The sequence below is a fragment of the Lathyrus oleraceus genome, chromosome 4 (genome assembly GCF_024323335.1).
Source record: "Lathyrus oleraceus cultivar Zhongwan6 chromosome 4, CAAS_Psat_ZW6_1.0, whole genome shotgun sequence".
Taxonomy (NCBI): Eukaryota; Viridiplantae; Streptophyta; class Magnoliopsida; order Fabales; family Fabaceae; genus Lathyrus; species Lathyrus oleraceus.
Genome location: NC_066582.1, coordinates 81598522 through 81625416, shown reverse-complemented (window position 1 = coordinate 81625416; position 26895 = coordinate 81598522). Strand labels below are relative to the sequence as shown.

The following is a 26895-nucleotide window of genomic DNA, read 5'->3' as shown; positions in this document are numbered from 1 at the left end:
GGATGACCCGTATTTGTTCAAAGTGGGTGTGGACATCATTTTAAGAAGGTGTGTGACACTTGAAGAGTCAAAAGATATCCTTTGGCATTGTCATAACTCTCCGTATGGAGGTCATTATAGCGGTTTGCGAACATAAAGTCCTCCAAGCGGGATTTTATTGGTCGTCCGTGTTTAAAGACGCATATGAACATGCAAAGAATTGTGACACATGCCAAAGAAGCAGAGGGATAGGCAAACGAGATGAAATTCCCCTAACCAACATGTTGGAAGTGGAAGTCTTTGATTGTTGGGGCATTGATTTTGTTGACCCATTTCCCTCTTCTTTCTCTAATGAGTATATTCTTGTAGCCGTTGACTATGTGTCAAAGTGGGTGGAAGCAATTGCTTCACCTAAAGCAGACTCCAAAAACGTGATAAGATTTCTAAAGAAAAACATATTTTCACGTTTTGGTGTGCCTAGGGTGTTAGTAAGTGATGAGGGATCACATTTTTGCAATACACCCTTGGAAAAAGTCTTGGAACATTATGGTGTAAAGCATAAAGTGACTACTCCTTACCATCCACAAGTAAATGGTCAAACGGAAGTCTCAAATAGAGAAGTAAAAAGGATACTTGAAAAAACTGTTTCGAGCTCAAGAAAAGAGTGGTCTTCAAAATTGGATGAAGCTTTGTGGGCGTATCGTACCGCCTACAAAGCTCCTATTGGACTAACCCCGTTTCATATGGTTTATGGGAAGACTTGTCATCTCCCGGTAGAGATGGAACATAGAGCACTTTGGGCTCTTAAATTCTTGAACTTTGACTCCACTCTAGCCGGTGAGAAAAGAAAAGAACAACTCCATGAATTGGAGGAATTAAGGAACAATGCTTACCACTCAAACAAGCTTTACAAGGAGAAGGTGAAAGCATACCATGATGGAAAGGTCCATCACAAGGAGTTCAGAGTTGGACAAATGGTGCTCCTTTTTAATTCAAGACTCAAGTTGTTTCCGGGTAAGTTGAAGTCCAAATGGTCGGGACCGTTTGTAGTGAAAGAGGTGCGAGATTATGGAGCCATTGTGGTTGAGGACCCAAAGTCAAAAGAGAGTTGGACTGTGAATGGGCAGAGATTAAAAGTCTACCATGGTGGAGAAGTAAACTGAGACGTCTATGTCGTTTCGTTCGCCGAACCGTGAAGTACTGCCGAACCGTCGAGCTCAAACGATGTTAAGCAAAGCGCTTGTTGGGAGGCAACCCAACTTCGTAAGCCTTCATTTCATTTTTTGTTACTTCATTTGTGTAATGTGTTTTGCTTTTTTTTTCGAGATTATAATGGAGGTCAGTCCAATTTCCAATATTTTTAGAAAAATCATTCAATTCGCCCCGCGAACTGAATGGAAATTTAATTCCCTTGTTTTTGTGTGATATTCTGGAAGTTGGGAAACCTTCAGTTCGTGCCGCGAACCAAGTTGGCCCCGCGAACTGAGCGAAACAGACCCCTTTTATTTTCTGTTTTTTTTACTTTTGTTTCCTTTATATCTTTTATAACTTCATCCCTCTCTCTTCACCACTTTCACAACACACTCTCTCACTCCCAAACTCAAACCTAACAATCTTAACCCTCTTAATCTCAATAATCCCACTTTTTGCAAGAATCATTTCAATCTCTTTCTCTCATCAAGGTATGCTTACTCTTTTTCCTTTTTCCTTCTTTGCTCTCTCATCAAGGTGAATTAGGGTAATTGTTAGAGGATAATTTTTTTTTGTTGAAATTCACTTTGCATGTGTAGAGATTCTTCAAATTAGGACAGGTTAAGAGTTTGTGGTATAAATTTGAAAAGATTTGAGCAGTAGGAAAGACCCTATGGCTACTAGTTTTTCTGGGTTTCGCAAAGATCGTGCCGCGAACTGAAAGAATTTCAGCATTTTATTTTTTGTTGTTGTTACGTGTGCTGACTTAATTCTTGGATGTTGTGTGGTTGCTTTGTGGTTTTCTTGCAGATGTCTAAGCGCACAAAAACAGTAAGCTCCGGTCCCTCAAGGTCCGTGCAGAAATTCATTAGTAATGAGCATGCGGAGAGGTTTGAAAAGCTGATCAAAAGAACCATCCAGCCAGAGAGGTTCATTCGTTTGTCACCAGGTGGCAACTATAGGAAGATTGTGGCAAATTTTGAAAAGAGAAAGTTGGGAAAATTTTGTGAGCCGGAAGCGGAAATCAATTATGACATTGTGCGTGAATTTTACGCCAATGTTCTTCAATTGGAAGAAGGTGTAGCATACCACTATCAAACTAGGGTGAGGGGGAAGATCATCGCTTTCAATAGGGATGAAATCAATACTTATTTGGGTCATCCTCTCACCTTGGTGGGTAACATGCGGTGTGAATACCGTGTTAAAGAGACTGTAAATGATTGGGATCTTGCTGTTGTTAGTGCTCACCTTTGCCTTGAGGGAAGGACGTATGACTTGAACGATCAAGGATTTGCAAAATCTTGGAAGAGGGAAAACCTTAATTTGGAAGCCCGGGCTTATTTGGTTCTTTTGTTGAACAATATTCGGCCGCGGAGCCATAGTACCACAATTCCACTCGATGTCGGCTGCCTTTTGTATTACATTATGATTGGGAAATCGGTGGATGTGACATCTATCATCGCGGAGGAGATGAGAAAAGTGGCAACTAGCGGGATAAAGTTAGGAGGGAAAGCCGGTGTGCTCATGTATCCAGGGCTGATAATGGGGCTTTGCCGAAGGGCAAATGTGCCTATTCCGGATGAGGTGTACCTTTCTATAACCAGTGTGATTAATGATGTGTTTTTGAACGGGTTCTGCCAAAGTCAGATGGATGGAGCTGAGGGAGCAGACACTTCTTCATCTAGGCCTCGCGCCCGCTGTGCACCAGTTTTTGATCAGATGGCGTTTTCCACTTACTGCTATGAAAACTTTGAGGCTTATAGGAGGTCTCAATCATTCTTATTTGATGCCATGCAGCAGCAGTTCCAGAACACATTCTTAGCACCCGAAGCCCGCACTTTTTCGACTCAGGCGGAGTACGTATCTTATTCTAATTGGCCTGAGGGCAGGCCAGCATTCATGGGGGTGCAGGAGGTAGTGGTCAAGCTAGTGGTGCGGGTCATGATGAAGACATGGAAGATGTCATTGGGTCCGTGGGCGGTGGTGTTGATGAGGAGGATTGAAGACCTTGGTTTGGGTAGTATTAGATTTTTTATTTGTTAGTTATTATTATTATTATTATTATTATTATTATTATTGTTTTTGTGTTTTTAATTATGGTTGTACTTTAGGAAGCATCACATGTTGGTGTTTCCTATTTTTTTTTTGTACTTTTGGTGGCTCTCGTTTCACCGTGAACTTTTGTTTTGTTAATTGCATGTATCTTTATTGTGAAGTTTAATTGTGTGTTTCTATGAACTTTGGTATGCCCCATTTTTTTGTTTAATTGTTCTCGTTCTTGAGTTAAGCTTGAAGGAACCAAGTGAAGCTTGCAAGGAAGGAAGCGTCAGACACTTCGAGTGGTGATGATAAGAATTGGTTGTCGGAATTTCAAGGTACACTTTACCGCTTTCTAGAATTAACATGAATAGTTTGATGGTGTGTTGCAAATTTCCTATCATAAATTTCCTATTATGTAGCTAGTAAAAAGAAAAACAAAAAGAGAGCTCATGGTTATGTTGTTGTTGAAAAATAAGAAAAGAAGAAAAATTGGGATCAAAAATTGAATTTGTTGTTGAGTTTGAATTTATGGGAATGCTCCCTTGGGATAGGCATTTTTGCTTGAATTCCCTTAATCATACCCTTTCTTTGTAACCCAAGCCACATTCCAACCTTTGAAAGACCTCTTGATTCTCATTTTTTTCACATGATTTAATGTTTACTTTGATGACCGCATGATTCGAGTTGATGTTGATTTAATTGTTCGGATGAGTAAAAGAAAACCCTCATGTTTATTCATCATTACTATGATGTGTGTATAAGTTTGATTCAATTTTGACATGTATTGCCTTGAATTTCTTAGTATGTCATTTGCACCCAACCATTGTTCTTGTTCATGTTTTGTCTAGCATTGAGGTAAGTGGATTGTGAAAGGGCCGTACACTTTTGAACCATTTGAGTGTCTTTGGTTAATCCTTGTTTCATTCTCTTGTTTCATTACTTTGGTTACTTTGGTGAAAAACTTTTATTTAGGGACAAACAAAATGATAAGTTGAGGAGAGTTGTTAGGGACCAATTATCACTACTTTTCATATATTATTATTGGTCCCTTTTACCATTTTCTTATCGAATTTACACACTTTTATTCTCACAATTTAGTAAATATGCAATTAAGTTTATTTTAATTATGTTTTGAGTAGATATTTCACTTATTTGTTAGTTTTGTAGAAATTGTGGACAAGAGAGAATTGGATTGCATGAGCAAAAGTTGGAAGGAGCTTGATGGGCATTTTGGAAGCACACTTGAAGAATAAAGTTTGGAAGAAAAAGTGTTGAGGAAGCTTGCAAGGTAAAGAAGCTGCATTTCCTTCAGTTGGCGCCGCGAACCCTGCGAAGTCAGCAATCCTTTAAATTAGTTTGGACCACTTGTTATGTTTTGAGCCCAACTTAAGTGTGACATTTTTAGAACCTTTTGAGACCACTTTTCTGTATTAGACCAAAAGGAGATCATTAGAGAAACATGAACTTTTAACCACACATGGGGAGAAAAAGATTATTATCACAAGTTTTGAAAAAGTAATCTAGAGGCCATTTTTGAATTCAGTCCATTTTTATTGCTGCCAAACATGGTGATGAGGAGCTAAACCCCAATTTGGCAAGATTGGAGGTAGTAGTTATCCCTTATTGATTATGTATTCCTATTAACTCTTGTATGTGACAATTGATTATTGATGTATGGATTGATACTTTCACCCTATTTTAAATATTCAGATTTGAGTTATTGTTGAGAAAGGTTGTTCAAATCTTGACTTAAAGTATGTTTTCAAGTAGTGAATAAATTGTAGAAATAGATTTATACACTACTTTTCTTTTGTATCAAACATTAAAGATTGTTATATTAATAGTTAGATGGAGAAACCATCTAAAGATTAATATAGTGATTATCACAATCTCATTTAGAAATAAATGTTATTGAGAGGATACTTGAATATTACCAATAATTTTGAGTCCATATAGTTGTCACTAGGGAAACATAAGAAATTGGGATAGTGAACTCCAATCTTGGCAAGCCTTTTATATTTGATTTAAAACTAATTTCATTGTCTTAGTGTCATTTTAATTAAGAGATAACAATTCACTCAAAAACAACTTGGTTATTTTTCAAACTTACAACAATTGAGATTATAGAACGGTGGTAATATCACCCAATCTCTGTGGATACGATATAAAAATATTTGCCGGAAATATACTTTTCAACAATGACGCGACCAAATCTTCAGATTTCTCCTCTTTGAAAAAGTTTCTTTTTTATTTTATAATTACTCTCATGGTAATTGGGTCAATCTTACTTGTCCTCTAAGGTTTAACCTAAAGAATAAAACTTTTTTTCGTGTAAAATGATAGTAGAATTCTGCACGTAGCAGTAACAACTATTTTATTTTTCAACACAACTTTTATTCTTATCTATATTTGCCAGCTTGGTAGCATAAATCATTCTTTGGAAATCCCTTTAAATCTCAGTTATTCAATACAGTGTCACGACTTCTTTCAGCTTCTTTCGACAGTTAATTTTGTTGTCAACACATATGTTTGTCATGACAGAATGCATTATCTGACTAACTGTGCACAGGAAAACACAAGTAAAATCCATAAAATAGAGTACCTTATGTGCTTGACTTAACTACTCAAAAATATTTTTTTTAAATAACCACTTTTTTCAATTAAAATTAATAACCATTTTTTCAAAATATTTATCAAAATAACCATTTTTCAAAAAACATCTAACTTAGGCAACAATTGCATTAGCGCATCCAATGAAAATGTTATTCATTGACGCCACATGCAATGACGCATGCATGTGAAGTTGCCACATGCAATGGCGCATGCATGTGTAGGTCGTGCGTAGGTGCCACATGCAATGGTGCATGCATAGTCCATTTTATGTGTGCGCCAATGCATATGGCTACTGCTCCACCACTCCATCTATAAATACAACATCACCCTCCCATAATTTTCACACAACTTCTTACCATCTCCTTCCATTTTCCTTCAATCTCCTTCAATTTTTTTAAAATGTCTGCATATTCATACTTGTGTCCTTATATTCACAAGAGAAATGTCGATTTAACCTTTTCGTTTTTGGATCAATATTAAAACTGACAGAGACGTTCCCATGATGATGTATACTTCTCACAAAATTGTTTTGATGGTTGTAATCACATAGTTATGTTGTTTATGTGTTGTATTTGTTTGTGATGTTATTTTATTTGTTGTAGTTTCTTGTGTTGTTGTTTAATTATTATATTTGTTCTACTTATCATATGAAATGAATGTTGTTTGTAATATAAAGCAAAAGAGTTACAATTAAAATTATCTTATTATGCTTGTCCAAAACATGTTGTAGTAGTCTATCGCAATCTTTTAGACCACATTGGACCATATGATGTATTACTACTAAACAACTCTACTTTGGATTTTAAAAAATTATCCAATTACATATCTTTTAATCATGTCAAATTCTTATACAGATTATCTGGAGGCCGTATATGAGTCTTGATCATTAGGTTAATCATGACGATGATGCAGTTTGGACAGCAAAAAAATCAATCATTTGGTTCACTACTGTGGAGATGCACCAGAGTGACAGTGTAAAACTACATTTCAACATGCAACAACAAATTCCAGAATCTCCGACGTGTTTGGGAGATTGACATTAACAAAGAGTCGATGGTCAATGAGATTATTTAGATTGGAGAGACTTCGCAAAAGAGATGTGTCGTCATTGGAGGAATCGACAACAACACATCTTAAACGAATCAATCATACATGGTGCTAGACTAACTCAACATTATATGGTATGGTTTAGGTCAGTTACATCACCATAATTTGTGTCTGAGCCAAGACATTTGATTGATCCATGCCAATGAGCTTCGTCATCAAACGCCTAACAATAAATCCCCGCCCAAGAACAGTATCAACCCACACAAACCCAACGACGCCTCACACCATCATCCTACCATATACACCTAACCACAATGATCCAACTACGATAACATGGGCACCGAACTCAATTACGGAAGGATCGTTGGCACATATATATGAGCATGCGCCACATGCATTGGCGCATACACATGATGTATTGTATGCATGCGTCAATTGCATTTGCTTCATTGCATGCATGCGTCAATGGTATAGGCGTCTATGTTCAATGAGAAAATAGATGCGTCAATCCAACTGGCGCATGCTTCATGAAATATGGTTATTCTGGTAAATATTTTGAAAAAATGATTATTTTAATTGAAAAAATGATTATTTAAAAAAAAGTTCACTAAAAAATCTACCTTAATTTAATTAAAATACAATAAATCACCGTACTTACAAGTTATAAATTCATATATTTAGAACCTAGATAACTCAAATAAATAGAATTCTCACTTACCACGCTAAATAATTGCCTAAATCAAACCTCTGATTCATTCACTAAAGCTTTGAAATCCTCCTCCTTGTCTATTATTATGAAAACTTTATCACCTCCAATGAAAATTATTTTCGAGGACATTATTATGTATGTTATTATTCTTTGTTGAAGCAGATAGTTTTCACTTAGATTATATACATAATCTACGAATGATTTATTTGCCTAAGACATCTCTTCTTCATTTGCTCATGATTGAGAGACATGTTCTTTTGTTGTTCCATTTTTACTTTTGCTTGTCTTTTAAGTTAGGTGTTCATTCTGTCTTATCGTCTTCGTAATTGTGTATGTGGCGGCTTCACATGCATGTGCCATGCATTCCATATGATTTTGCTTCTATTCTATTGTTTCACCAATTCTTTAGCCTATTCTCTATCACATTGTAGCAAAACGTTTCCTCATGTTTACTTTTTCCTTTTGCATCCTCTTGTTTTTTTTCTCGTTGGGTGTAATTGCTTTCGAATTCCTACTCGACTTAGAAAGTTTTGAAATATTCAACTTAACCGAACATCTATTTTCTCTTCCTCAAGTTTGTGTTCTTCTTGTTCTCGCATTCTCTTCCTCGCTGTCTTTATCGATTTCATGTCTGTTAGATTATGCAGATATTGATGGCAGTCTGATCGCCCCTATAACTTTATTTTTAAAACGCATGATGTGTTTATAACTGAAATAGTGAAAAGAGAAATACATTACATGTACACGGCTAGATGAGGAAGTTCAATGCTGAATTGAAACACTTATTAAACACTTATTGAATTACAATCATACTCCAAAAAAATGATGTGTTTTTTTCTATAAAGCATATTCAGATTTTAAAAAAAATGGGAGTTTACTGCATGATCAAAATCTAATTTTTCACAAAACTTATTTTTTGCATTTTATACTTGATGTTTCGTGTCGGCCAAAGACTCGAGATTCACTGCTCCATGCCAGGAAAAGGCACATTAGTACGAGACCCATTATTCAGTCTACTCTGTCAGGTACAAGATATAAATACCTTCCTATAATTCTTAGGCACACGATCTTTAATCTCCGCTTTCACTACCACTATCTTGAATCCTAAATTGACTTAGGCGTTGGAGTGTTAACCATACAAGTATCTCCCAAGGTCTACCGTATCGGAGATGACAAACACTGATTAACAGTCTCACATCAATACCGATACCTTTGGTTCAAGAAGCACCATAATCGCAACCTTTGATCCACGGTGTCATATTAACGTAGTGCTTCAGAAACTTCACTCCACCACAGTAGCTTTCGCAATCATCACAATTTTTGGTCCCGCAACAGAAAAGTGGCATTGTTTGTGCGAATCGACTTCTGATTCCTACGATTTTCACAATTCCATGTTCGATCCTCAGATATGTGCTATGGAGAGGTTTCAGGCGAAGATATCTAAGTTTCAAGAAGCCGAAATCTCATATCAACACTGTTTGGGTCCACCTGTGAGTGCCTTGCATGATGTCAAAACTAGAAAATAATTTTTATTTATACTGGACGGTATCATCTGAGTCTAACTATGCATTTTAGTGTTCTCGCATTAGGAAGTATGTCAACATCATTGGAAATGGTCTGGAAAATATTTGTGCATCAAAGTAGTGTGTTAAGCATGAGAAACTTAGTTTAAGTGAAAAATCCTCATTATAGGTCGACACATACGACTATAGGTCGACCTATAGATGACTTTTTTAAACTTTAGGTCAACACATACGCTGCAGTATTAAAGCTTGTAGCTTCTTTCTTATGTGTCGAGTCTTCATGTAACCTATAGGAAGCACATAGCCTTACAGGTCGACACATGCTTCCAACAGGTCGACACATGACTTGAATAGGTCGATACATGACTCGTATAGGTCGACCTATTGACTAAAATTTTTGAAAAATTGCATTTGTTCCCTTTCCTTTTGCATTCATTTTTCCTCTTATGAGTCTCACACATATAAATACTTGGTACATGCATCATTCTCTAGTAAGGTTTCTAGAGTGAGTAAAACATACATGAATCCAAAATTTCAAAGCATCTCATCATCTTCAATTCGATCTATGCATACACACAATCAAACTACACATAATCATTTTTTGATTGGGTGTCATCTAGATTAGGATTGATAACGTCTAATTAAGTTTGTTGTATCGAGAATATTGAGTTGCGATCTTTGAGGGATTCAAATAAGAAAAGTAGTTTTGGGTTTTCCTTCAATATCTTTAGGGTTTGAAAGTTTTTGACAAGAATGTTCAATTCGGATCTAATCAAGTGAGAGTCTTGAGACTAAGTGTGTCGACAAGGGAGTAGCGTGAAACGGTGGATCATGTTGACAAATTTTGGGTTCAACAAGTGTGAGCTTGGGATTAATTGAGTCAGGTGAAAGTCTTGAGACAAGGAGGTTGTGCAAGGAAGTAGTAATAACAGGTGAATTGAATCGGCATTGTTGGTGACTTTATCAATCTTTGATCAAGGTTTTTGGAGGTGCTAGAGTAAAAAACAAACTTAGGGTTTGTGGGATTTGATTTCTCACCTCTTGTATTCATACATTTGCAAAGTAAGATTTATTATATTAATATCTCAATTCAAATATTAATTGAGGGCATGCATACCCATAGCGAGGTCGATTGGAAAACTGCCTAAATAAATCCTTGTGTACTCTGTCTTTATCTCTTTTATTTTTCAACTTACAAATTGTTCATTGCTTTGATCACCTGATCAACATAGTTTGAATCATAATTTTGATTACATTTTGAATCTTGTGTTTGTTTTATTGATCATTAACCATTTGGTTGTGATTGGATTTCTTAGAACAACAAACACCACATAAAATTTCAAACTTTGTTTTTCGCACACCAAGTGTTCGACAAATTGTTTGACTTAATTTTGTGTGTGTGAATATCGTTGGAGATAGACTTTTACTATTGTAGAGTATTCAATTAGTTGTGCTTAATAGTTGTTGATCGACTTGTGGATTATTATCATTCTATTTGTACAATTATACATATCCGGATTTTTCAATAGAAGGTTCGGTTAGACGATTTTGGATCCGAGAAATAATTGAAAATTGCTTCCGCACCAAAAAAAATCTTAATCAAATTTTAAAACAATTTTTTTGGGGGATATATTCAACCCCCCCCCCCCCTCCCATCCACACACACACACACACACCTTATCTAGATCTAGGTCTATCGTCTAACAAGTGGTATCACGAGCTCCGATTGTTTCTAGTCTTAAGATTTGCTTATTAGATAATGGCTACTGAACCTAAAAGGGTGTATAAGAGAGCACCTATTTTCACCGGCGAAAATTATGGCTATTGGAAAGCTTGTATGTGTATCCATATCAATTATGTTGATAAGGGTGTATGGTACATCATCGCCAATGGTCCTAATCAAATTATAGTGACCAATGGTGAAGGTGTCATTGTACCAAAATTGGAAAATCAATGGAATGATAATGATAAGAAGTTGCGGTCTCATGATTGGAAAGCACAAAATATTCCCATATCCACATTAGGTGCGGATGAGTATTATCGTGTATCTCATTGTGAAATCGCCAAGGCTATGTGGGATGCATTAGAAGTTTCCCATGAGGGAACTAATGAAGTCAAACAAGCTAGGATCAACATATTGAACCAAAAGTTTGAACTCTTTCGTATGAAGCATGGTGAAACCATTTCCGACATGCAAAAGAGATTCACACATTTTATTAATAGATTGAATGCTCTAGGTAATCCTATATACAATGCTATTTCTACTAACAAGGTTTTAAGATGTCTTAATAGGGAATGGCAACCCAAGGTCACCGCTATCAAAGAGGCGAATGATCTTAAAGCACTTGATCTTACTACTTTGTTTGGTAAATTGGAAGAACATGAGAAAGAACTCACTTGCTTGGAAAAACATGAAAATGAATATGAAAGGAAGATGAATAAAGATAAAGGTAAAGACAGGGTGGAAGAGAACAAGTCTATTGCTCTAAAGACTTCTACTTTAAAGTCCTCAAATAGTGAGCTTAGTGATTGTGAAATTAAAGATGACGAAGATTATGATGAAGAAGACATGGGATGGTTCATCAATAGGTACAATAGATATATGTGGGAACAAGCAAATAAGCACTCCGAGAAGAAGGATCATGGCAAATCTAAAAGGTTCTCAAATTCCTCAAAAGATGATGAGAAGAATAAAAGTAAGGGTAGAAGTACATGCTACCATTGTGGAAAAGAAGGTTACATTAGACCAGAGTGTCCTCAAATAATGAAAGAAAATGAAAAATATCATCATAAAAGATCAAATAATCCTAGAAGGGCTTATGTTGCTTGGGAAAGCGAAATTGGTTCTTCAAGTGGAGAAAGTTCTAGCTCAAACAACGAATCTGCAAAGATGTTTTACATGGCCAACAAAGGAAAGAAAAATAATGTAAGTCACTTTAAGCCTAAATATACTCATGACTTGTCTTATTCTAAATTGCAAGAATCTTTTGAAAATCTACAAATACAAGTCATAGAAGCTTTCAAAAAGCTTGCTTCAAATAAAAGAATTTTCTCTCATTTGCAAGCTAAAATATTAGAAAATGAAAAGAATATGGAAGCTCTAAGGAAATCTATGATAGACATGTCAAAAATGATTGTGATGATAATAGAACCTCTTGGTTTTGGTGTGAGACTTGTCATATTTGGAAAAAAGAGTTAAAAGATCTTAAAGCCAAATTGAACAAGACTTTGCAACCCAAAGTCACTTTTGCTATTGACACTTCAAAATATGATACGTCCTCTCATAATCCTTATAGAAGGTATAGTTATGTTGAAAAGAATTTGAATAGCAATAGAGCATCTTCTCACAATATTTATTGCCATTATTGTTGCATGTAAAGTCATACCATTGCAAAGTGTAACTTTAGGAGACTCTTGATCCCCAAAGGCACCCATCAATGGTTGCCTAAGTGCAACCAAAGTTTCACTAATAATCAAGAACCCAATTAAGATTGGGTACCTAACACTAGTCGTTAACCTTGTAGGATAAATGTCTTGATACTATGAAAAGAATGTGGGATCTTTTTCGTGGAAGCTCGAGACATAACATTTGTAACACTTCTCTATATCTTGACTTTGTGACAAGAAAGATAGAATATGTTACTAAAGAGGTTAAAATTTAGTTTTATTTTAATTGGTAAAAGTGTGTTGATTATTACTAATGTTTTCTATCCAAGAAGTGTCGGAAATGTATTGTTCTCAATGATGTAGGTTAGCTTTGAAAAGACATACTCAAGTTCATCAAATTAGGGATTGATCAACCTAAGATGAGAAAACGTGAGTAGGAGCAAGATGATTATCATAATTGAATAACATTGAAAGTCCAAGTATTAGGATTATTATCAAGTCAATGAGACTATTGGGTACATTATTAATAACACTCTCAAATACCTGTACAAAGAGAAAAGTGGTACATTATATATTAGCACATTTTTTATCTTTGCAAACTGCCTCTGTAGCCTCTACTGTATATATGAGATTCTTCTAATTGTTTCCTTGGTCTCTTTTTGATATTGTCAAAGGGGGAGAAGTATGATGCATACATTCAGAGGGAGCTTTTCAAGAATGCATTGTCTCAAGTTTTGCCATCATCAAAAAGGGGGAGTATGTGAGTGCCTCTTCCATTTAAATATGTTTTGCATGATGGCAAAACTAGAAAATAGCGTTTATGTATATTGGACGGTATCATCCGAGTCTAGCTGTGCATTTTAGCGTTCTTGCATTAGGAAGCATGTCAACATCATTGGAAATGGTCTGGAAAATATTTGTGCATCGAAATAGTGTGTTGAGCATAAGAGACTTAGTTTAAGTGAAAAATCCTCATTATAGGTCGACACATATGACTACAGGTCGACCTATAGATGACTTTTTTAAACTTCAGGTCGACACATACGCTGCAGTATTAAAGCCTGCAACTTCTGTCTTATGTGTCGAGTCTTCAGGTCGACCTATAGGCAGCACATAGCCTTACAGGTCGACACATGCTTCCAACAGGTCGACACATGACTTAAATAGGTCGATACATGACTCGTATAGGTCGATCTATTGACTAAATTTTTTGAAAAATTGCATTTGTTTGCTTTTCTTTTGCATTCATTTTGCCTCTTATGAGTCTCGCACATATAAATACTTAATACATGTATTATTCTCTAGTAAGGTTTCTAGAGTGAGTAAAATCTACATGAATCTAGGATTTCAAAGCATCTCATCATCTTTAATTCAATTTATGCATACACACAATCAAACTACACATAATCATTTTTTGATTGGGTGCCATCTAGATTAGGATTGATAACGTCCAATTAGGTTTGTTGTACCAAGAATATTGGGTTACGATCTTTGAGGGATTCAAATAAGAATATCGGTTTTGGGTTTTCCTTCAAGATCTTTAGGGTTTTAAGGTTTTTGACAAGATTGTGAAATTCGGGTACGATCGAGTGAAAGCCTTGAGACTAAGTGTGTCGGTAAGGGAGTAGCATGAAACGGTGGATCGTGTTGAAAAATCTTGGGTTCAACAAGTGTGCGCTTGAGATTAATTCAGTCGGGTGAAAGCCTTGAGACAAGGAGGTCGTGCAAGGAAGTAGCAACAACAAGTGAATTGAAGTGGCATTGTTGGTGACTTGATCAATCTTTGATCAAGGTTTTTGGAGGTGCTAGAGTCAAAAACAAACTTAGGATTTGTGGAATTTGATTTCTCACCTCTTGTATTCATACATTTGCAAAGATTTATTATATTAATATCTCATATTCGGGCTATTGTGGAGTATTCAATTAGTTGTGTTTAATAATTGTTGATCGACTTGTGAATTACTATCATTCTATTGGTACTATTACGCATATTCGGACTTTTTAATAGAATGTTCGATTAGACGATTTTGGATCCGAAAAATAATTGAAACTTGCTTCCGCACCAAAAAAATTATATATCAAATTTTCAAAAAAAAATTATGGGATCTATTCTACCCCCCTCTAGATCTAGGTTTATCGTCTAACACCACCAAACTTCGAACTGACACCGAACAAGCAGTTACTTCGACTCCGAGCCATCACAGAACGACGTCAACGGAAGCCTCGGGTTGAAGTACTATCCGGGGACATCCCGACCAAATGTGGTTACCAGCTAAAAGGGAGATGAGTGTCACGCGACCTTAGAAACAACTTCTAAAGATGAAGAGGCGCTAAGAAAGATTAGCTTGCTGCTATCGGTCAGGCATTCCCTTCAGCCGAGTTGGCCCCTTCAAGCCCCTCAACCGAGAGAACCCGTATGGACCTAGACCTCGCCATGGGTCTCCAGTTGGAGCGGTCAGTCAGGATCCGTAGAAGAGAGGGTTTTAAACTCCTAGTTCACGAGCATCATGAGAACTCCAAAATCGTTTCGAGCCCAAGAAAATTGGTACACCTCAACCCGGGTACCGTTAAGTCAGACACGCACCGCAGAGATTGAATACATCTGAAGCCAAAGTTCGGCCCTTCTGATCTATCGAGCATCAAGACGTATGAATTTGGCGTACATTTTTTTTGGAGTAGCAACGTTCAAACAACGATATCAACGTGTTAATCTAATCTCATGTCTTCAATGATGTTCTTCAAAGGCGAGCAAACTCCTATAGTCTATTACACAGTTAATTGTACCGAATACAATATGAGTTATAATCTATTAGATGAATTTTATCTTCAATGTATTTGAGAAAAGACATATTAAGACCACAAAGGGATAAGAAAAAATTGTTTGTCCGGCATCAAAAAAGTGCAAGAAAGGATATTGAACGAGCATTTAAAGTTCTCCGATATCAATTTGAATCGATCTTATGTAATCTAGCTCGATCTTGGCATTTAGATGCACTCAAACTTATAATAAATACCTTCTTCATTTTGTACAACATAATTGTTGAAGATGAACAATGTCATCCGAGATGAAAATTTTGATTATTCTAATGATCAAATAGGCAATGGCCTGATTGCACTACAGATAATTTTAATATTGATTTTCAAAAGTTCCTATTATTTATCAACATGTTCAACAAGTTTTGATGTATATAAAAATATTGACCACAAAAATAATCAAAATTAAAATTTGTTATAAATTTATTTTTAAAAGTATTGTGTTAGTAATTTATTTTAAACGCATTTTTTTATTAATTATGTGTTATGTATTGTATTATTTATATATCTTTAATGTAATATAACTTTTTAAAAAATATGTGGTCTTCATTTTAATATATTTTAATATATTTAAATTACTTTGTTTTAATTACACGTTTTTATATATTAATATAAAATATGAATGTGAAGTATTAATGTAGAGTCTAGTGGAACCCAATGCGGAGGTTTTGATAAGTATTATAGATATTTGAAAATTTTAATTAAATTTTTGTAAATGAAATTATAAAAATAATATAAAAAATTGAATAGAACTCATTTAAATAACACAAATAGATTTGATGGATAACGATGCTGACAATTTCATATTCAAAGTTAATTTCGATAACCTCGTTTTATACGAGATCTATGAGTAATAGTATGACATATTTTAGGTATATATTTTATATATACTAAATTTTCATTTGTTTATAAATATACTTAGTTTAATTTTGCATATTCCAAAGCAAATTGATTATCTTAATAATGGGACAGTTTGTTTTAACTTTAAAAAAATAGATTTTTTTTTTGTATTTTTGAAAATAGATTCTACAAAAATATTTTTTAAATTATTACAAGTTTTTCTAAATTTGTATTTTATAAATTAAAAGATTGAATTATTCACTCTATAACATAAATATATATTATTGAAGATCAAAACATAATCAAAATCATAATTTTTTCAAAAATTGTATCTTAAAAATGATTTTTATGAAAAGCTATTTGAAATAGCTTCAAAATTAAGTGATTTTTTGAAAATTTGATATCCAAAAAAAGTTTCGATAAAATGATGAAATATCTAAAATAATATTTTAATAATAACTATTCAAACCAAATTTTTATTTGAAGCTTTCATGAAAAATTTCTTTGTAAAATTTTTTTACACTAAAATATATAACACTATAAAAATCATTTTTAAAAAAAGTCAAAACAAACGGACCCAAAAAATGGCTTTTAAAAAAGTAACAGGCGTGTTTAAAATTTGTAAAGAGTTTTATATTAATCATATTAAAGAGACAAATAAAAGTTTGAAAATGATCTTGCAAAAGATACTCTTACAACAATAATTGAAGCCTCAATTCCTGATAAATATTTAAACTCACTTGTAAAGATTCCTTGCATTGTTGCGTCGAAGATAGAAGCAATAAAGCAAGTGAACATCAGAGTATCTCACTTCAGTTGGGAAAAATAAAACTATAACGACTAGTTCACTATAATATATAAAAATCTACACATAAAATATGACCCAACCAAAATGGGAAAACCTAAAAAAAAAAAATAACAATGACCCTCCATTCTGCAACGCCCCAGCCGAATTTACACTATGCACTTGAGAAATAATTCTAAATGAGTAAATATACTCAGCTAACCCCATAGAGAAGAAATAGATTAGGAAGCCACTAACAAGGTGATTGGTTTAATTGATTTATCCTATAACTTATAAACACATGTTATGAAGCTCCCCCTTGTAAACTGAGAATGGAGGCACCAGGGGCGGCGGGACCATAAGCAATCAAATACACACTCAAAGGTCCTTAGAGACAGTACTGCATAATGCAGTGTCACCTTTGGGGTTGCTCTGAAACTGAGGCACCTGAAGGAGTGCTAGGACCAGCACCGTTTTCGGTTGGAGGTGGAGAACCCCACCTTCCTTCTGCCTCTAGTGGTTCAAGTACATGCACTCCACCGTCTGTAAGTCCTAATGCAAATTGATTGGATTCCGAGGGATGTGCGGCAATTACAAGAGGATATACTCTCAGACTGTCAAAAAGACGGATGTGAGGAAATAGAATTGCAACAAAAGATCATTTATACACCATTGATAATAAAAAGTACCTTGGATTGGGATGGAGATAAGCAGTTTGATTTATTCTGCATCTTAATCTGAGCGTTGAGGCAGTAAGAACACCTATACCTCCATCTTCAAAGCTTACATATATTGATTGACTATCACATGAATATGTAGCATGTGTGATTGCACCACTAGCTTCCCGAGGCACCCACTGATCAAACAAAAAATGAAATTCAGAATAAGCATATTTCATTACTACAGATCACATTGAAATGCAAAAACCAGATGGAGCTAGCAATTAAATGAACACTGCGCTCCACTAGACCAAGGTAAAATATTGCATAAATTGAAATTTGAGTATAGACCAGCACACCTGCTTTAAGCATTCCAATTTTGGGGCCTCGTATATTGCTATTTGAGTTTCATGAACAGCCAGTAAATGTGTCTGGTCTAAATGAAATTGAACGCGAGTGTCTGCAAGAGGTGCTGGTGCTCGTCCATTTGGCATTTGTAGGAATTTATTTGTTTGCTTTTCCCATCCATCCGTGCTCCATACACACAACTATTTGACATAAAATCAATGAGTGCATTCTTGATACCCACTAATACATAGTTAATAACAGAATGCGATATCATACTTCCACAAGGAATCATTATAATATATGCACCGAACAGAATGGCTATTACTAACGCCCACATATACACAGAAGGTAAACACGGCAATTTGAGTGTTGAAAATCTCTGGACTATGTAGGCAAACAAAAGCAATATTGTTCCTTAAAGATGACTTCTAGCTTTTGGCAACTCTACTTTTAAGGCAAAAAGCATCTAGTCAAAATTCTTTACCTGGGAGTCAGCTCCTGATGATACAAGAACATTTAGAACATGAGAAAAAGCAAGACCGGTGATTCTCTTCTGATGACCGTTTAATTTGGTTTTGACCTTCAAGGAAACATTTTTTTAAGAGGCCAATGTCAAAATCTTCAAAATAAAAAACATAAATATACAAAACTAAACTGATAGATTTAAGTATGGAGAGAAAAAAGAAAAATGAGGCTAATGCAATCTTCTAAAAACAATCCTCAAATTATGAAAATTAACTAAGTAATACCTCATCCACTCGAACATTGTAAATTTGTATGGAAGAATCATCCATGCCAATAGCAATAATATTATTATCTTGAGGATGGAATGCAAGAAATGTAGCAGCTGGTGGTGGCGGCATGAAAGTTGTCATTGTCTGCAATTAGGGTTCAAAGGGATAAATCTAACCACAATATATAATAGCAACAAAAACTCTGGGAGTACTACAATAAATTATGAAGCTGGATACTACCATCTAAATTACTTAGCCAAATAATAAGTAGATTGTAAACTAGCATCTAAGGTATTCATAAGCCTAACACATATGGCATGCAAGCAATTTTAATGAGGTATGAGCATGTATAATGATATACTGGGTAGCCAACAGAACCTGGTGCTGCTAGCCTTTGACAACACTAGATCAATATCTATTTAAGCACTCTATTATAATCATCTCATCTATTGAATGATCAGAGAAAAAAATCCATAAATTAAACTTTTCAACAAAAAAGAATTAGTGACAAGCCTATGAAACCGTATAATTGAATAATTCCTCAAGTTAGTCCAGTTCATACATTAATTAGAAAATAGACAAAAGAAGCCAAATACCTTGAATGTCATCATATTGAACAGGGAAATTTTTCCTCCAGAAGCAGACATAACATAAGAGTCATTCTTGGACAGTGCAAAACATGACACAGAATCCTCGGGGTTAGTTTCACCTATCTCGTTAGTCATCAATATTCCACTAGATGGCTGCCATAGTTGTGGTTGAAGACTTGCAGTGGCCTGCATGAAAAGTTCTTATTGATAACAATCTTATGGCATTAACCTTTAATCTAAATACACCCATGTATTAGATACTTCATTACCTTGCCTGAAGTGTTACGGTCATTTTTCTGCCATTTCCAAAGCTTGTGAACGGCATTTGCTGCCAAAGCTAAAATCGCAACCCCTTGGTTTGTATAAATTAACCTAGAAACCTGAAACAATATTTAACAGTTCAAAGATACTAAAGTTTCTAAGAATCTAAAGCTGTCAATAATTCACACATATTTACAATGGCTGCAAAATAAACGATTCCTTTCTTCCATCTCATACTTCTGTGTCTCCTAAAAATTCACATTTGTTTATAATGGCAACAAAGTAAGAAACTGTCAGGTACCAGCCATTGACATCTGTGTAAAAAAAATGACAACTTTCCAGCTTCTGAGTCAATTTCAAAATTCAAATGAAAAAAGAAAAGAGAGATCAATGGAAGAGGAATATGCAAGTAGAATAGAACTCGAATTGAACATATGACATGCAAAAGTGATATTCTATAGGCAAAATACTGTACGTCATATACTACACAAGTACAGCACATGCAACATAACAGGTATTTAAGAATGCAATTATTTTGCGTAAGTTATTATAATTCAATAGGAAAGCAGAGCTTGCATGCATGCATTGATGAGAATATATGCCAAAAGAAAATGAAGAAGATACACAATTTTAGTATGAGACATACCCTCATTGATGATAAACCATCAGGAAGCTTCAAGGAGCGGCATTGTGATGGTTCGTTAATCTCTGTTAACTTCCATATCCTAGATTTTTCCACAGTTTCATCAACAATTCTGGGTTTGACATCAACTAAACTTCGAGAATCATTATTCTACAAGTAAAATAGTAGAAGATTAAATACAACCCCAGAAATATGCAATCAACATTCATTGACAGATTAGTTAAAAGATATGAGGAGAAACTCACAAGTCCAACCATGGCTGCTGGTGGAGGAATTCTATCAGCAAGGCTTGTTCCAACAGCAACATTGCTAGAAGGAAAAGTTCCAATAGTAGGTGCCTGAATTAACATAGAGATTCAAAAGATGAACTTGAAGTAGATTAAATGTAAACAAAACTTTATTATTAGGAAAACAAACTACAAACTTAATTTGAATATCTTTACCTTCACAGCAGCTGCAGAAGCAACTCTGGACGCATCAAATGAACGATTCTCCACAGTCCGGAGCAGTCTAATACCTTCTGCATTTGCTAAAATTTTAACTCCGTTATCACTTGTAGAAATGGCCAATAGTATTCCATCCTTGTTAAATCTAATACATGGAGAAGCCTGCAGGTTTCAAAAATATATATATTACTTTATACTAAAGTAATCATCATCATCATCAGAAAACAAACCAAGATGCCAAACCAATAATTACCGGTAATCCACCATCTGCATCAATACTTGTCAACAAGCTAGTATTATCCATGTCCCAGAATTTGACCATAAACTCGTCACCAGCAGCTAAGAACCTATTCTTAGTGGTATCAAATTGCACAACACCTACAGATCTCTTCCCAAGACCATGGTATGTACGCTTCACAGCTCCTTCACTTTCATTCCATTCAACTAGAAATGACTCCCCTTCTTTATTTGAGCCACACGAAAACAATCTATGAACCATATATGGATAGTAAAATAAAATTAAACCACAAGTTCACACATTAAAACAAAAATGAAGATAAAAGGAAACAAATAGTTTGTGTGAACCTTGTTCCATCAGCGCTATATGACATTGTGGTAGATGAATGGCCAGGGGCGTCATAGTCAACCCTGGAGCCCACGTTATCATACAGCCATGCCTTTATTTTTCCATCAGTTGCAGTTGAGAAGATAAACTGCAGAGCCAAATCAGAAAATAGTTTGAAATTTAACAAGAACACAGGCATGATATGCAAACCAAAATAAATTTGAATGAAAAGAATATTATTTTCTTCTCGATGCAAAGGGTAACCACCAATTTTAAAATACAAGATAAGCTCCCATGTAAAAATATACTCTCCATATTGTAGTACAATCATTGACCGAGCATAACCAGTAAATGGATCATTTGAGTTGACACATCACATATCCACAATTTATGTTATATACCATGAATAGAACTTCTAAATAACACTTTCCGCTTATTATGTCGGGGTATGGTGAAAAAAGGCAATCTGCCAACAAAGAATGGACATGATAGAGAAACATTGACTTAGAGAGGAACTTCTTTGAATTTGATTACTGACGCTTCATACAAATAGAGAATTCCTTTAGTAATTGCATCCCTCCCCCAGTGAGATAAAAGAAAAAGCACAAACACTTGCACAAACCAAGTTTAGCAAGAATTGCAAGTAGCCGAGCACACATGTAAAGTGAAACGTATTAAATATCCACATTATCAAAGCTTATCCACACACTGACGATACAGACTTAAAAAAAGCTCCATACTATCGAAACATCATTCATAACAAATGGAATGAACATAGTTTTGAACAATTAATAATACACGTGTAAGCCTTTTGAAAACAAAATATTCATAAATAGATACAATTTATGTGCTAAATGTACAAAGATTGACTAATTGGTGACCTACAAAGACTTCATCTGCGCCTTAGACATGCAGCAATTTGAGCAATATTGCAATTTCAAAAGTAACTGAATAATTTCTCTTTTTGTGCTTGTATGAATGTTTCTTGCACAATTTCTTTTTTCTTATCTTTTTTTCTTTTCTAGTCTCTCCCAGTTTAGACATCTAATGAATCTCATACACATAAATTATTACCTGAATATTTTCTTTGTGATGAGGGCATACAGAATATACAGGTGCTTCATGACCCTCAAAAGTAAATTGCTTTGCACCAGTGACTGCATCCCATACCTGTTAAACTTTAATTTAAAAATTGTTTTTGTTTACATCCATTAAATTAAATTAAATAAATATATATATAAACCAACCTTGATGACCCTATCCTCTCCACATGTCACAACACAAAGCTGTTTATTCGGATAAGAAAAAGCCAGATCATTGACACTCCCAGAATGAGCCTCAATCTGAGTTACAAAAACTAAATAAGTAGCCATATATCACGAAGATAAACGGAAAGCTGGAACTCAAATAATAGACAAATAATGATCTCGGAGAACATCTATTAACTTTAGACACAACAAACCTCTAGGTGGTTTCTCAAATCATCCCCGCCATGATAGGAATATATGTGGACAATATGTTTAGAATAAGCAACACCTGAAGTATCAATAAGGATAAAGCAAATTTAGAACTCCTTACATATTGGTCTATAAAGTAAAATGCAGAAATATCAAGGAAAATATTCGGTGAATATGAAACCAAAAATACACTTGGTAGAACATACTGCAAAGTGTTCCATCAGGACTCCACACCACACGATTAACTGACGCTGTATACTCGTTGGAAAGGGACGCCTACATAAGAATCATGGAATTAATATCACCTTGTGACAAGGTGTCTAAAAAAACAAACAGGAAATAAGCATTTTGATATCCATACCTGTAAAGCCACTGAACATACTCCAAGTTCCCAAACCTTAAAATTTCTATGAGCAATCCTTTCACGACTGCCTATATCCCACACCATGACATCGCCCATGTTTGTTCCAACTAAACATCAACAGACAAATAAATAAAGAAGTAAATACAATCAATTGGGCAAAACATAAAGAATGTAGGCAACTATTAATGTTCAAAATCACACAGAAATAGGCTTACCAAGAAGTAGAATTTGCTGAAGTGGATGGAAGTCCAGACTTTTGACGATTGAACCTTGATTGAGAGTCATCACAGCAGTCTTGGGCAAGTCATCAGAGGAATAAGAGCTCTGACCATGGCTCTGGCTCGAGTATGCAACAGGAAGCAAATTTACTGGTAGATTATTGACCTGACAAAAAATATATAAACAGGGCTCAGTTATATACAATGAACCGATACTCGAGTCCACCGGTACATGCTACATCTGAAGATGTGAAAGGAAACCCTGAGAATTTAAAATTAAAAAATCAAATTGCCTTAGATTGCAAGACAGAAACTTTAAATTCAGAAAAAATTTAAATAAAACTTGAGTATAAAGACATGTCCACTTAAACTGCCTTAGAAAATATTATGAATAATCATTACTCAACTACAGCAAAAACAAAACAATTATTTCCCTACATAAATGCAACTTACTGATCTGTGGAATGAAAATAATTCTGAAAAGAATCACCAAAAGACACTTGTTATTCAGTTGACTTTCCAGTTTGCATATGAAGTAGTATACAAAATGGTTCTCTAAAACACATTTTGAGAAGGAATTTTGGTTTCGAATAATGAAAGAAACAGCTATCGCAACATTGTTGCAAGAAGCAGAGTACGAAAACACAACCATGGATACTCTAGACAATTCTGAAATGCAAAATTAATTTTCTATTCATAATTTTAAAACTGAAGAATCAATATCCAATCAATATAGCAATCAAAACCAAAGGGAAAAATAGAAAGCAAGACAGTTAAAAAGAACAAAATTCAAACTTTCATTTTTCTAATTGTGATAATTCAAACATGCAATAAAAGCTTATAATAACATAGCTTATTCTTATTTGGCACATTAGCACCCTGAAATTAGATCTAATAACAAGATTCAAACTTCCATGTTTGAAGTGAGTAATATAAAGGAGAAAATAGAATGCAAGTACTGTACCTCATCTGATATGCCAAAAGGTCTTGTCCTCTTCATTACATGATCTGAATCTGCAGTTTGATAGTCCATGGCTGGGTTATTGGAAGGAGGAGTTCTGGGGCGCTTTAAAAGAGCTGCTACCAGTGGCATAAGTAGAGAGCAAAAAGGGCAAAAGAAAATCAGTTTAGTTAAATATATAGTGTGCAATTCTACTGCATTAAAGGATGCCATAACTTAGCCGCTACCACTCAAAATCGATTTCATGGTTTTCTATGCCTTATATATATGGAGCTGCTATTTCAAATTATAAATGTTTTCTCCATTTCAAGTGCTCGTATTGATATTTGATAATAACAATGCATATCAGGCAAATGTTCCTATTGATAATTGATAATAAAAATATATATCAAGCAAGTAACAAATGGTAATTCCCGGACCATGTATTACCAGAAACACCCACAAACAGTTATTTGTCGTGATATTACCTGCACTATTAGCTGTAGCCAAACCTATGGGTCCTACTCCTGCAGAAGCTGAAGGGTGTGGAACTGGAGAAGGATTAGCCATCCAGCCAGCAAGGGATGTCGGAAGAGCAGCTGGGGTGGGCTGAAATGGCTGTAAAATGCATATAATCATAATATGTACGTATGAAGTTATATCGATTAACAAGTATAGAATAGCATTACTAGTGCAATATTCAAAATGTCATATCAAGTTGTTTAACTTACACCATGAGCACTAAGTGGTGGAAAACCACCAGCCTTTGGAACACCACCCATTAAGGGATTGGTAACAGGGGATGGGGCTCGTGCACCATTTGGTTGTTGCCCACAACTGTGGTCAACAAAAAGGGTCTTTATGTCAGGATTAGGCCTTGGGTTCTTACAAAGTTGATGCTGCCAATTTAAACTGCAAATCAACAACAATAACAAAAAAATGTAAATAACATCAAACTTAACACCGAATAGATTATATAAACCAGATCATATTTTTTAAAAACCTCTGATTGATTAGAGTCCGCAGTCTGGAATTCTTCAAGGAAGGAAATTGCAACTTCTCACGAAACAAAGGATTAGCTTCAATTAGCTTCTTCAGTTCAGCAAGCATTATTCCTCTAGCAGATTTTGTATCCCCATATTTAGATAGCTGTTCATTATGCCTACAGATTCATTTTTAAAAATGTCACAAAGCCAGGAAAACAAGAACCAACAAAAAAAAAAGAATACTTTCAAGGGTACTGTCCAAACCTAAAGTTATCCAAAGTCAACAACTGTGTGATTTCCTTAAAAAGCTCTTCATTAAATGCCGCAAACACTTTCAAGTCCTTCACTAAAATATCCACCGCTTTAGCTCGATCTTGCCTGCAACATTATTTTTACACTAACTTAACATCAAATCAACAACACAAAATTCGGCAAAGCAGCAAGCAAATTATAAAAGACTAACACAACCAAACATCACACAAGTAACCTACTTGTCCAACGCTTCTAAGTACTTCTGCTTCCGTATCTCAAAGAAGATCTTCATCGAGTATCTGTTATCATCTACCTTAGTAAAACCAGACAAGTACTTTTCCACCTCATCCCACTCCCCATTCGTTACCATTTCCTCAAAATACCTCATATTAAAGAAAAAACCTGATTCCTGCTCCAACCTTCACATTCACAAATTCGCAAATTTAAATACACAGTAATAAATTATCAATAAATTAAATTTTGAAAAAAAACGAACCTGTGAACAGAATCCTTGAATTTCTCTTCATCCAGAAACTGAAGTATAAGAAAAACCAGTTCCCGGCTAAGCGAAGACATAACGTTGACGCCTGAAAGATCTAAACCCCGAATAGATCACAACAATATCTGAGCATAGAAACAACGAATTGAACAACAGAACAACAGAAACATCAAAATACGATTCTACATGAGAACATCAAAACCACATGAAGAAGTAAATTGGAGAGAGAAAAAAGGTATAAATGAGAAAATGCGACGGTGAAGAAACTCTAACCTGTGAGAGACTCGTCGGCACAGATCGAGAGGCGTTAAGCAGGACGAGAAATGCGAGGAAGGGTTTCAGTATTATTTTTTTTCTCTCTCGCTCTACTTTCTCTCTCTAGCTTTTCATGTGATGGAACTCTTGTGGTTGAGTATTTATACAAGAAAAAAAGGCTAGGGATTTGGAGAAGAAAAAAAAAGAGAGAGAAGAATTGTGTGAAGCGACGAAAACATGGATTCAGACAGTTTAAATAGCGTGAGATGAGATGAAAATCAGGGCTTGGTATGAATAAGATGATAAGCATATTTGATAAGCTATACGTCTTATACATGTTTTAGATAAGTGCAATAACTTATCGTTAATGTGATACGGACACGATACGGCCTATCAGAAGTCATTAATTCTTCTAGATTTGTATTTATTTTCGGGGTTTTCAATATCCGGTAAGTATTACTGTGAGCCAGCAATTATCTTTTTTTTTATTTTTTTATTTTTTATAAAAAAAGTGTAATAAAAACTGTTTTCATCTGTTTGTTTTTCTGTCTAGGTTCATTTGTATGTTTTTTTACTTTTAATTATTTTTTGAGATAATTTCTGTTTTTTTATTGGTAGTACTTTTTTAATACAAAAAGGATTGTACAACTTAAGTTTTTTTACTTTTAATTGATTGACCAAATAGGTAATGCATTTATTTGTTATATATTATTAGAATATAGAATTTGTATTGAAAATAATCAATAATATT

The 26895-nt window shown here is 34.8% G+C and overlaps 2 protein-coding genes across 3 annotated transcripts; one reads left to right on the top strand and one right to left on the bottom strand.

The window, feature by feature from the left end:
- The first annotated feature begins 260 nt into the window (after window positions 1-260).
- On the top strand, window positions 261-1142 carry LOC127136116 (uncharacterized). The gene has a single exon (XM_051062713.1). It carries the CDS (start codon window positions 261-263, stop codon window positions 1140-1142), a length of 882 nt encoding a protein of 293 aa, XP_050918670.1.
- A 15705-nt stretch (window positions 1143-16847) lies between these two features.
- LOC127073527 (topless-related protein 4) lies at window positions 16848-26370 on the bottom strand. Of its 2 annotated transcripts, none has more exons than XM_051014698.1 (26): window positions 26163-26370; window positions 25887-26014; window positions 25630-25809; window positions 25403-25516; window positions 25156-25314; window positions 24884-25064; window positions 24641-24770; window positions 24177-24292; window positions 23210-23378; window positions 22992-23101; window positions 22837-22906; window positions 22636-22709; window positions 22421-22516; window positions 22248-22343; window positions 21194-21321; window positions 20862-21096; window positions 20606-20770; window positions 20408-20500; window positions 20166-20312; window positions 19528-19638; window positions 19265-19444; window positions 18684-18812; window positions 18419-18514; window positions 17946-18134; window positions 17617-17783; window positions 16848-17541 (listed from the first exon to the last, which is right to left on the bottom strand). In XM_051014698.1, exons 2-26 carry the CDS (start codon window positions 25964-25966, stop codon window positions 17343-17345), a joined length of 3414 nt encoding a protein of 1137 aa, XP_050870655.1. In that variant the 5' UTR covers window positions 25967-26014; window positions 26163-26370; the 3' UTR covers window positions 16848-17342. The 2 variants fall into 2 exon arrangements, with proteins under 2 accessions (XP_050870655.1, XP_050870656.1); XM_051014699.1 differs by having other exon boundaries at window positions 24177-24289.
- Window positions 26371-26895: the final 525 nt, after the last annotated feature.